The sequence below is a fragment of the Crocuta crocuta genome, unplaced genomic scaffold (genome assembly GCF_008692635.1).
Source record: "Crocuta crocuta isolate KB4526 unplaced genomic scaffold, BGI_CrCroc_1.0 scaffold170, whole genome shotgun sequence".
NCBI classification, from domain to species: domain Eukaryota; kingdom Metazoa; phylum Chordata; class Mammalia; order Carnivora; family Hyaenidae; genus Crocuta; species Crocuta crocuta.
Window position 1 is genome coordinate 5,132,502 of NW_027527853.1, and position 12,971 is coordinate 5,145,472.

Genomic DNA, 12,971 nt, shown 5'->3' on the forward strand with positions numbered 1-12,971 from the left:
TTCATTATTTCTTGATGAGACTATAATTTGAAATGAGAATGAACAGGGAAGCTATAAAGTCAACCAAAAAAGTAAAGAGAAGCAATAACATTTTATAAAGTATGCACTTTAAAGTAAAATCTTAGGGAATAAGTATATTTAGAGGAAGGTGACAACATATAGAACATTTTAATCAGTCTGGGTATAGTTATGATTGAAGTTAAGAATTATTTGATGGCTGAATCATGAAATGTATTGATATATAGAAGAATCAGCAAATTACATTGAGTGAAAATATTTTCATTAATCTCATATAATGTGTCACCTAGTAATTTTTTTTCTGTAATTATTTATTTTAATCAATATTTGTACTTTTTTCTTTTAAATAGAGAAGAAGAATTTGATGACTATTTTCAAGATTTATTTCTGTGAGATGCAAGAAAGAAGCCCACGTTCCTTAATATGAAAGTGCATTTTGAAACTCTTCACAACAATATCATCTACAAGTTGCAGCTTGAGTGGTTTATCTTTGGAAATAAAAATCCAACTACTGTCAGGATGTCAGCTACTTTGGAAGTTTTTCAGTTCCATTGGAGACATGTTTCGCCTTCCCTTCTGTATCTTTTCAGTTGCTTATCTTACAGGCCATTCCGCCTGTGGCTCCTCGAGGATGAAGCTAGTACACTGTACAGAGAGAGTCTGTGGTTCCTGTAATTTGTAGTTTTTGTTGTTGTTTTTACTCATTCATATTTATCTTGCCTTGCCTCAGTTAGCTTAAATTATTAGAATTATTGATACCTCACAAAAATTATGAAATAGAGTAAGTATGTCTTCAGCTTCTTTTTACTTTCCTGTCAGTGGCACCCCTCTGTTTAAGCACCTGCTTTCCCATCACAACCTATTTCTAGCTACCTTTTTTTTTTTTTTAAGGCAGCTATAATCAAATTTGACTTCTCAGTGTGTGAACAGTTTATTAAATTAATACTATTGAGGGCAGGGGAGCCAATGAGGTCCCAGAAGTCTAAACCAGTAGATTAGGTTCACAAAAGCTAACTCTCCAACAGAGAGAGTCTCCAGTAAGAAAATTGAGCTGAGTAATAGTATGTGCTAGAGCTTGTCCCAGATACAGTCATGCAAATATGGATGTACTTCTGTGCCAAGATGTATTATAAAATGTGATTCTTAATTTGAGAGTCATACCCCTTATAGTCACTGGATGTGCTAAGCACTCCTAGAATCTGTGTGCAAACTTCTGTGATTATGTATGTTTNCAGTTTTCATTAAATTTTCAAATGGATATATTTGATTTTTTTTTTTAAAAAAGGTTTTAACCAATTTTTGTAAAGAGCAAGAGCCAAGAGGTAGAGAAGATGCATGATTTGGTGAAGAGAGAGGACCAATAGAAAGTGATCATAATAGCATTTTGATTATTTTGTTGAAGATATACTATTTTTTTAAGTTTATTCATTTATTTCGAGAGAGTGCGAACTGGGGAGGGACGGAGAGAGAGGAAGAGAAGGAATCCAGGCAGGCTCTGCGCTATCAGCACAGAGCCTGACACGGGGCTTAGAGCTCCGTCCCATGAACCTTGAGATCATGACCTGAGCGAGATCAAGAGTCAGACACTGAATGGACTGAGCCACCCAGGTGCCCTGAAGATATACTATTTTAAATGACATTTAAGCATGGAATGATTGGTATTCAATTGCAGAGTAAGTAGTTTAGTGTCTTTTTTTTTTAAGGTTAATTTATTTTTTGAGAGCCAGAGAGACAGAGCATGAGTGAGGCAGGGGCAGAGAGAGAGGAAGACACAGAATCCAAAGCAGGCTTCAGGCTCTGAGCTGTCAGCACAGAGCCCAACGCGGGGCTTGAACCCACAAACCATGAGATCATGACCTAAACCAAAGTTGGATGCTGAACCGACTGAGCAGCTAGTGCCTTATTTTTAAATGGTTAGCATCAGAGATTTTCCTTTTATTAAATACTTGTTATTCATTTTATTTTATCAGAGTTCTATTATATGTGAGGCACTATGCTGGATATTGCTACAAAGGAACTGTCTAGGAAATAATTACGCAGTCATTTCTAACCTATCAAAAAACAATGAATCAGTATTGGCTTATTAATATTGTTTTAATATCCCCTCATTTCTTAAAGAAATTGTGTTTTTTTAATATTTCACTACTTATAGTAACTAAAAAGGAACGTTGATTTGTGAGGAAAAAGTCTTGAAATGTCCAGCAGCAAACTGAAATTAGTATATATGTAGCTAAAACATTTTTATGATAAAAATATATTCATAGTTTAGTGGTCATCAGAAAATAAAATTCCTGTAATATTAAATGATGACTAGAAAAACTAAAGACTTTTTAAAAATAGATCCATATATTTGGTATTGCAAGTATAGTTTATGGACATGAGGTTCATTTATGAATTCAGATCATTATATATAATAACAACACTTAATCCATTCATACATAATGGAAGTCATATTTGTAAAGAGTCTTTGAAAAGGCCTCAGGATGATGAGTTTAAAGATTAATTCTCCAGCAGACCTGTCTCACATTTGGCTATAGTACAGTCTGCAGTCAGCAGTGTCCAGTGGACCACTGGTTTGCGACATGAAGTTATGCTTTCTTCTACTTGCTCTTAAGCAAAATTCTTATTTTTACAGACCTTCAGTGGTGGCACATCTCTGCTCCTCAATTTGCTTTCTAGTGAATAAGGAGGGGAAGTTGTTTGAGCTGATACTTTGGTGTCAAAAATTACATAAAGCTAAAGGAAGAGTTTCTTAAGCAGTTTCTAAAATAATCCTAAAAGTGGAGTTTCAAAATTATTTTAAGTAATGGAAATCAGGTGTACATGTATTACTTACTCAAGGTGATGACTTTAATAGATAACACTCATTTGAGTGTATCTATTGAATATTTTTTTCCCCCTAAAAATATTTTAACTTTTGGGCACTCCTCATTTGTACCTGTTTGTTATGACATTCATTCAAAATATTATCCATATTTACTTAGCACCTACCTTGTAACAGACACTACTCTAGGTGCCAGGATAGACTTAGGAACAAAATAGACAAAAATAGACAAAAGTCTTTCCTCTCACAGACCGTACATTCTAGTGTAAGAGTAGCAGCAATCCTAGGATTCTAAATCTTAAAATTTTTACTTGTAAACATAAACAAATGGTGATTTTTTTCTTCTTGTCTCCTTAAAGTTGAACAATATCTTCTGTATAACAAAATATTTGAAGTTCATACATTTTTAATTTGATTGATGTACACCATATAGTAGAAGTAGTTGATTGTCCTTAGTTTCTCTTGACAAATCAATAATTTAGAATGCCTAGTACATAGTTATAGTAATCATTTTCTTAAAATAATCTCTGTTGAAGACTGTTATAGATTGTTATAACTATCTCTGTTATAGATTGCCAAAAGTGGGTGTGGTCTTCACCATTCCATGGTCAAGGATAAAAAGTAGAGGAAATAGATGATAGCATTTCAGATAGAATAACATTTGATATTTTATTTTCCATATACTACTTACAGGCATTATAATTCTGTACTGTATTTACTCTTAAGACATGTTGATGAGAGATTTTTGATTTAGGAAGGAATTTGAGGTGTGAATTACAATTATTAATGTTATGGGTTGAATTGTGTCCACCCCAAAAAAATTCATGTTGAAATTCAACCCACCAGTACCTCAGAATGTGATTATATTTGGAGATAGGGTATTTAAAGAGGTTATTGGAGTAACTGAGATTATAAGAATGGGCCCTAATCCAATATGACTGTGTCCTTATAAGAAGAGATTAGGACACAGACACACAAGACGGGAGACTTTGTGAGGATACAGGGAGAAGATGACTGTCTACAAGCTAAGAGGAAGGAGGCCTCACAAGAAACCAATCCTGCCGACAACTTGATCTTGGACTTGGAGGCTCCAGAACTGTAAGAAAATAAATTCCTGGTGTTCAAGCCACCCAGTCTGATATTTTGTTATGGTATCCAGAGCAAATGAATACTGTTAATAAGAAATTTTAAAAAAAGAATTTGTGACTGGTTACAGGATTGTATATTTTTAATTTAAAACAAATTGGCACCAAAAATGCACTTATTTTCATCTTGTATTTTCCACTTTTGTTGAACTTTATTTTGCCCTCAGGGTTTTCATGCTAGCAATAGATTTTCTTTTGGTGGTCACAAGGGTGGCTTATCTGTAGATCCGTTTACTCTGTTAGTTTGTGGTTTGCTGAATGAAATTTGCTGAAGTATTTTTTCATGTTTTCTGTTTTTCTTCAAAAGTAGAAAAAGTAATTGAAGTTTAGACCAGTTGGATTATATTACAACATTAGACATGTTTTGGACTTTTTGTCATCACTGCCACCTCCTGAATCTTCTGTGGCTAGTAGAAACAAGAAAAACAGTAGTTTTGGGAATCAGTGGACCCAGAGTATTTTTATTCTGACACTCTCATGACATTAGTATCAACTTTATAGCCTAATTAATAGTTTTAACTTATAACAAGTACCAGGGGTTTGATAATTTAAAAACGTGAACTCATGTTCAGGATTGGTGCTTTTAAAAAACAGAATCTAATAAATGATTAACCAATTAACATCTGGTTCTCAAGGAAACCACTGATCTGCACTATCTGGGAATCTTGAGTTGTTGCTCTGTGCAAGGCACAAATGTTGTTGCCTGAGGGTACAAAATTATGTTCTTAGGTCACAGACTTTTCAGGGTAGCAGGAAAGTTCAGAAGTAATTTTTATGCAAATAAAGTATAGAAGATCCATATCCAGTATACTGAATACTAAAAGAAAATGTCAGGTGCCACTTAACCTGATATCCTGTTCATAAAATTGAGTTAAGGATTAAATTTACTTGTACTAAGAAATATCTTTGCTTTTCACTCGCATAGTAAAATTTACCATGTTTGTTATCTTTTTGAAGTGCAAATCAGATCTTCTTGTTTTCTCATTTAAAGCTCTTTAGTGAGTCCCCTTAGGTCCTGTAGATCCTCAAGCAAGGCCCTTAAGGCCACACTTCCCTGCAGAACTCTTACCAGTTTCCCAGACTCCAGTTACACCAGTGTTGAGTTCTACAATTGCACTAGGCTTATTTCCACTTCAAGGCCTCTGTGCATATTCTGTTCTTTCACTTCCTCCCCAACCCCACCTCCTTTCTTTGCTTAGCCAAAGCCTACCGTCTTCAGAGTTTAGCTTAAGCATCCTTCTTCAGGAAAGCCTTCCCCTGTGCAGCCTCTGATAGTTATAGATAGATAATCAATTGTTCACTTACTGGTTTAATGTCTAGCTCCCTTACCAGGTGGTATGCTCTGTGAGATAAGGACCCCAACCTTCCCCAGGCCCTGCCTAGCACAGGGCCTTGTACAGAGTAGACACCCAATAAATACATTGCTGAATGAATATCAAAAAGTCATAAACTCCTTTTATTCCGTTGAAGGACATCCTTAACCTTGTAAGCAAAATAGTTTCTCCCTCCATGAATTTTAAAAAATACCACTAAAAACAATAGAACCATCTAAAAGGCATGTCATATCTTTTGTTTTACAAGCCTCTTCTGGAAAGAGTTGATTTTTTTGCTAAACAGTAAGAATTTCTTACAAAATCTTTTGTGTGCTGTCAAGACAAAATACAAAATCATGGCATTAGCATCCCAATTTCAAGATGACATTTGATTTGAGTCATCTGATAAACTCATAGTTGATCCTAAGCATTTTAACAGTGGCTTTCTGAAGATAATGTTAAATCTAACAGTGACTTTAGAAGTAGAAATTTCATCGGGAAAAACAGCACTATATGGGGACAGTTGAGGCACAGCCTCAAGTCACCCGATTCAGTTGTCCAGCTTTACTTTCATGTAGGGCTTCCTTAAGACTGGGAGGGAGGCTGGAGATCTGTAAAATCTTCTCATATAGAGAAGAATTTTGAGCTAAGAGAGGTTAAGCAAATTGTCCAAAGCCTTCTAGCGAATGCATAATGTTAGGACTAAAATTGTTTTTCTCTCCTAACCCTGGTCCCACTGGTCCCATGACTTTTGTGTTTCTAAAAACTCAGTAGTCAGTGGAGGGACTCAGGAGCCACCTACTAGAGTAGATAAAGAACACTAGCCCCAACCCATACTTCAGCTGGACTCATCAATTGCTCCCGGAATTATTCATAAGGTCTTATTCTGGGGGAAGAAAAATCTCTGAAAAGCATTAATCAATTTATTATTACTGGGAAAGCAAGTCCCCTGTTTGCATTTACATTTTATGGTTTTGTCTCTTGAGATTAAGCTCAGCCTGACTTTTGCCTACTTTACAATGAGCAAAAACAGACTCCATCTAACCTTTTGCAGTCGTGTTTCCTTCTTCCTGCTTTTTCATCTCTTCAACTACCTTCATCTTTGCATCGTACTCATCAGCTAGGGATTTCCATTCTATTCTGTTATTCTGAAGACCGTTCAGCATTGGTGTAATTTCTTTATGAAACCGTGAGAACTCCTAAAGAGAATTTTAGGTCAGAAACTATTTAAATCATAGTTGATTTTCAGTACTTAGGATCATATGCAGAAAAGGAACTGTAAGGAAGTATTACAATGCTCAGAGTTGCTAGGATGAGCCTAACTCAGGGCCTTGGAAACAAGAAAGACAGGTGCCGTTTTATAAGTATGTCTGGGTCTGTTCAATGTGCTCACTTCTGAGTTCTCTTAATTTTTATTCCACCCCTGAATGAGAGATTAGGATAATTCCTCAAGCCACTTTGGAGAAACAAGGACACCCCTAATGGTTTTCCATGTGGGAGACTTGATTTTGGTAACAGTTTGAAAGAAACACCCTTGTCCAGATTATTATATATTTTACTCAGTTTGTTTACTTACCTTATATACAAAAGTACAAACAAAATCAATAAATCCAACTTGAAGTTTGGGTAGTTCATCTTTTTTGTTTCTGTCCATCATCGGCTAGAAAGAGAAATACATTCTTTAAGGATAGTTCTCTAAGATTCAGTGAACAAAAGAGACTGATTTGTATCAACAATTTGTAATAAGCAGTGCATTTTTATGTCACAATCTTTACAATAGGCTGTTGCTGCAGCACAGTCCTCTCCAGATCTCCTTGTTCCCAAAATTCATTTGCAACCAGAAGTGCCACCTGCAAGTAAGAATAAGACTCAGTTCATGAAAGAGACTCATTAGTAGCGAATCTACATTTTATCAGTATGAGTGACATTTAAGGATAGTGTATATATTAATGTTTGAGGTATTGTCACATCTTTGGTATTGAAACGATGTCATCTACAGATTATATTGAAATGGGAAAGGGGAGTTCCTCTTCGGACTTCAGTGTCGTAGGCCCATTCTTTGAGCACCTGTCTCCTATTTGCTATCGCCACCACCTCTCAACAATAGAAAGGGGGGATGGGAGAATGTTTAGTTCCATTACATTTTGCTTCAAGCTCTAAATCATCCCATGTCCTCCTCTTGTCCTGCTGTCTCTTAGCATCTAGCATGCGTCTGCATGTACACGCACACGCACACAGATTAGAACACAGCTTTACTTGATTATGATATGAGGACATTGAGGGAAAATTTATATAGCTTTTAAAACCCTAATATGTATCACGTTTTATGATTATCTGCTAGCTCCCTTTCATTGGCGTGAACCCAACTCAGGTGTGACCTTTTTCTCTAAGATGTTCACAGTCTAGTAGAGACAGTTACATGAGGAAGTGCTGTGGATCAAGAAGGGAGTAAAGAGGAGTTTCATAAGGAGCTTGAATTTCTGTTGTATCATCAAGGATGAATAGTAGTTTTAGGTCAAGAGGAGGAGCAGACTATCTGCTGAGTTAAAATTGAACATACAGAGCTTAGAGTGTGAGGTAGTAAAGGGGAGAGAATTACAGGAAATAATCTGGTAATTACAGGAAAAATGGTGGGGACAGGCCATGTGAGCTTTATTAGGAAGTTTGATTCTCTAGACCACTGATGCTTATTCTTGGAGCCGTAGAGTTCCTCCAGGATGCACTAGCTGCCCGGGCAGGTGGGGGCCAAGAGAGATTTAAGCAAAAGTAACTTTGTTTTTTTTCTTTTCTATAAAGTGATCTTTGTACAACTTTTTGTGGGATGTGGGGGAGCAGGAAATGGACTGCTTTTTTTTTTTTTTTTTTTAAGAAAGCTTGAAAACCTCTGGCAATGGGGAATTTAATTTAGAAGGCTTTGAAGCACAGGAGTGGCTGAGCAGAACTCTTTATAAATAAACCCAGCAGCAGCTCAGAGGAAGGCTGGGCAGTTCAGGATGAGGGAGGATCACTCAGGAGGATCCTGCCACCACAGAGCTGATGGAAGACAGAGGGTATCTGACCTGAGGCTGTGGCAAGGGTGACGGGCAGGAATGGGGGAGATGAACTTCAAGCAAGGCCCAGGTTGCTGGCCAGGGTGACTGTGCAGATAAAGAATAAAGGAGGAAGAGCAGGCACATCAGGGTGGGGGAGCACCAGTGTATGGTTTGGGATTTTATGGTTCCAATTATTCTGTCTTTACTAATACAACCCACATTTATAGTTGAACCCAGTGAATTCTGGCCTTTCTTTTTAGGGTTTTTCCTAAATGTCACTGAGAGAAAATGAGAAGTTTCTTTCATCCAGTTCGTAAGAAACAAGTAGTAAACTAGTGGCTCCTCACTCCCACTACCCAAGGTTGGCAGAGAACTTCCTGGGAAGGCACCCTGAAGCATGAACTTACTACAGATGGTGCCTTGTAATAACTGATAGCACAGTGAAGAAGAGGCTGTCGGAGCAAAACCACCCCAGATAGAGAAGGCACTGAGATTCATCTTGTCCTGTGCTGATTTATCTCTATTTAAAACTCAGGCATTCCCTGAATAATTTTGTATAATTCTTGCAGCCTGTTCAATGATGAGGAATTCTTTGCAGAAAGTATTTCTTTCCAAGGTCCCTTCTCTTTGCCTTGTTCTGGGGCCTAACCAAATGACCTATTGTGTTATTGACATTTGTGAGCTCTTGAAAGCTATTTGCTTTTCTTCATTAACAGAGGTCCAACAGGGAACATTTTATTTTTGTTTTAACTTCTCAAGTTTTTTTCTTTTTAAATTATAAACTGATTGTTTGTTCCAGGGTAATGAAATATAATTGTGTACAAAATATATAGTCATATAAGTTGCTACCTATAATACAGTTTTGAGATTGCCAGAATCTTCACATTCACTCTTACATGGGACCTAGACCATACCTAAGAATGTGACAGAAAAGGAAATGTAACCATACTCGCCTGACTTTGTACCTCCCAGGGTTTGGTTATAGCTGACAAGTCACATGCAGTCATCATCATTGCCCTTAGAAGAAAACAGAAGTTGTTAAAATAGAAAGACATAAAACATAAGTTTTTTGTTTTTTGTTTTGTTTTTGTGTTGTTGTTGTGTTGTTTTTTGGCCAAAAGAGGAATAAAATTCTGACTACTCACATTATAACCTCTTTTTTGGTTGGATCAGTGGTTACATATTTAATGGCCTCTTCCTCAGTTTCCATTTTTTCACAGGCATCAACAATTTTTTGAAACATGGTTCTCTTCCTAAAAAAGATACAGCTGTGCAAGAATTTTAACATATAAGACCAGAGATTTAAAAAAGTGCCTTTAATATGTGCTATTCAGAGTTAAAGTTCCTACTTTGCATCAGATGTGTACATAGTGGATCTAAGCGGTCAAGGGGTAAGAAAATAGGGAATAGCTGTTAACCCTTGGCACAGAAAGGGACAGAAAAACTACAAGCCACAGAAAGGAAAAAAAAAATTAGTAAACTTGAATACATTAAAGCTAAAGAGATTATAACATAAACATAAAGGCCACAGGCTGTGATGAGATGTAATGCATAAAATAAACAAAAAATTAGAACCTAAAATACATGAAAAGATACTCAACTTCACTGGTAAATAAGAAAATACAAATTTGAACATCAATAAGAAGCCATCTCACTCTCAAATTAACAAGATAAACAAGTAAACGGATGTAAGCATGCCCAGATCAAAGGTAATCCGTAAGAGGGGTAACAGGAATTGTTGCACACTGCTGGTGGGAGTTTAAATTGGGAAGACTACTCAGGAGTACAACTTTGCAATGGTGCATAAAACTAAAGATTTGCAAATCTTGTCACAATCCCGTTTCTAGGTACATACTTCAGAGAAACTCTCATGTGCGTGCAAGGACATACGATGTGGTATTGCCAACAATATCGAAAAGTTGGAAATCTAAATGTCCATGAATAGAAGAACGGCTAAATTAATTATGGCATGTTCACAAAGCTGAATATACAGTTAAAACAAATGAACTGGATCTTCATTTACCACCAAGGTAAATCTTTGAAACATGTTGCATGAAAAAGCAAGTTGCAGAAAAGTATGTAGGAGATGAAGCCATTTATGGAAAATTTTAGAACACAAAAACAATACCATATGAAAACGTGGATAGAAAGGACGAATACACATCAGCATCAGGATGATGATGTCTGTGAGAGAGAAGGGAGGGGTTTTTGTGGTGGAGTGGGGTGGGATGGCTCAATTGCATTACTTTTTTTCCTTTAAAAAAAAAAATCTCAGGTGTGACAACATCTTAGCATTTGTTGAATCTGGGTCATGGATATTTGGTTATCAATATATTATTCCAAGTATCTTCATCTTCAAACTATTAAATAATTTTTTTAATTAAGAAGGATCAGAGAGGCACAATTTGATACTACCCATTTAAGTCATTAAATAGTTGGATATTATAACTAGTTCACCTAGTTCTAATCCATTTTCACCAAGTAACTCTATATTTCGCTGACAAGAAAATGGGCAGAGGTTTGGAGTACCTGGTCTCCTTGGTCATTATGATGATTACCATTATAGCATTCTGCTGTACATAACTCAGAATTATGTGAGTTTGGTTTATGTGCACCAGTATTGCCAAGGTTTTTTTTAGCTCGAGTCTCCAGCAGAATCAGATGTCTGAGCCTGCAACTCTAATACCAGACTCTGGACCATAAGGACCCCACTGGGACAAAATCCTCATAGGCTTTGGGGCATCACTCTTCAGGCAGGTGCACCAACCTTGCTGTGCATTCCTCAGACTTCTTCAGATAACACACTAATGGACATCAGGACTTAGTTTTTTAAAAATGTGTTTTAAGATATCTAGTAAACTCACTATCAGTACCTTGAGGGTGTTCTACTGATGATCCAAAAGGAAAATGAATAACCAGTGTGTGAATAAATGCCTTTTGACTTGAATGCAGCGGATCATTTATGTGAGGCAGAAACACATAGATTAGGGGACTTCTGTACTTACTTGAAATATAAGGCCAGGTCAGTTGCTATTATTGCAACTTCAAACAAATGAATAACTGTTTCAAATTGGCGTTTATTTAGATTCTGGAAGATGTTTAAACTCTGTAAGATACAAATTCACAATAAAGTGCAATAATTAATTTGCCTTGGCTCAACAAATAAACCAAACTATGTTTAACAAAATAAGGATTATTAGCATAGAGAGATGAAAAACTAGGTCTTTCTCTCACTTTTTGTTTTGTTTTGTTTTCAGCTTTTCTCTTGGATTAAGTTACCAGTCTACTTTGAGTAAAGTAATTTAAACTATAAAAGTAGATACTATTAGCAAATATTCATATTATCAGTATATATAAGTTTTGGGACTAAATAAAAGTGTTTTCTTCCAGGATCACTTAAAAATGTAACAGCAGACTTAAACTTTGCTTGAATTAACTGAGGAGATTTGATAAAGACTATCTGGTACATCCAGATATTAGACATGCTGAATTATCCACCAGATAATTTTTGAGTAATCAAAGAAGTTGCTGTAAAACTTTCAGAAACTATAAATTATATTAGTACTCATATATATGGGAAAAATAATCAAATCTCTCAAGTTGTTCTTAAAATGTTTTCTTGCAATTGTATTTTACAAACAACTAGGCTTCCTTCGAAGAGTTTCTCACTAATAATCTCTTCACATATGGATCAGCTTAATAGTGTACTAGAAAACAAGAGTAAATTTGGCATTTTATATATATATATTATATATATGTATATAATGTTTTATATTTATTTTTGAGAGTCAGAGCAAGAGTGAGGGAGGGGCAGAGAGACACACACACACACACACACACACACACACACACAGAATCTGAAGCAGGCTCCAGACTCTGAACTGTCAGCACAGAGCCTGATGGCGAGGCTCAAACCCACAAACTGTGAGATCATGACCTGAACCAAAGTCGAACACTTAACTAACTGAGTCACCCAGGGCACCCCTTGATACCGGTTTTTAAATGGTTTCATATTCCAATATGTATCATTTTGTTGATTACATTCTTTTAAGCAACAAACTACACTGAATAACCATTGATGTATGGAAGCATATTTAATAGTAGTATAATAATATGTATCATTTGAAAAAGGTCTCATATTCCAAATAAATCATTTTAGGCATACAGGCCAAAGGATAGATGTATAGTGGTTTTGCCACATGAAGTTGATGGTCATGAAATACATATATATACCCAGATTGCATTCTTATCTTTTTTCCTCATTCATTTTGACATTCATCTAAAAACATGGATAAGTCTGCAAACTGAAAATCCTGTCTTAATTCTATACTTTTTATTTTCTCTTTTTTTCTTTCATATCTAAGGATCATAAAAGAAGAGTTTCTACGTAGTTTTTTCTTTTTAACGCTCATTTATTTATTTTGAGAGAGCATGCATGTGCACGAGTGTGGGAGGGGCAGAGACAGCTGCAGAGAGAGAATCCCAAGCAGGCTCCTCATTGTCAGTACAGAGCCCTACAGGTGATTTGACCTGAGCTCAAATCAAGACATGGATACTTAAGCGACTGAGCTACCAAGGTACCCCTGAGTGGTTTCTTTTTAATCTATGGATATAGATTCATATTGAAAATCCTGCTTCT

At 36.1% G+C, this 12,971-nt stretch overlaps 2 protein-coding genes across 5 annotated transcripts in view; one reads left to right on the plus strand and one right to left on the minus strand.

Moving 5' to 3' along the window:
• The window catches only part of LOC144244414 (protein FRA10AC1), a 52,338-nt gene extending 51,791 nt beyond the window's left edge, over nucleotides 1-547 (plus strand). For all 4 annotated transcript variants that reach the window (XM_077779705.1, XM_077779723.1, XM_077779712.1 and 1 more), the window contains one exon: nucleotides 369-547. In XM_077779705.1, coding sequence (XP_077635831.1) covers nucleotides 369-411 — 43 coding nt within the window. In that variant the 3' untranslated portion in view covers nucleotides 412-547. The remainder of the gene's footprint in view (nucleotides 1-368) is intronic.
• A 3,514-nt stretch (nucleotides 548-4,061) lies between these two features.
• Nucleotides 4,062-12,971, minus strand: part of PDE6C (phosphodiesterase 6C) — a 41,678-nt gene continuing 32,768 nt past the window's right edge. Inside the window, exons 16-22 of the mRNA XM_077779691.1 lie at nucleotides 11,338-11,438; nucleotides 9,478-9,585; nucleotides 9,286-9,349; nucleotides 7,076-7,150; nucleotides 6,877-6,960; nucleotides 6,346-6,499; nucleotides 4,062-4,394 (exon numbers count right to left, since the gene is read on the minus strand). Of these exons, the coding sequence (XP_077635817.1) occupies nucleotides 4,333-4,394; nucleotides 6,346-6,499; nucleotides 6,877-6,960; nucleotides 7,076-7,150; nucleotides 9,286-9,349; nucleotides 9,478-9,585; nucleotides 11,338-11,438 (648 nt within the window). The 3' untranslated portion in view covers nucleotides 4,062-4,332. The remainder of the gene's footprint in view (nucleotides 4,395-6,345; nucleotides 6,500-6,876; nucleotides 6,961-7,075; nucleotides 7,151-9,285; nucleotides 9,350-9,477; nucleotides 9,586-11,337; nucleotides 11,439-12,971) is intronic.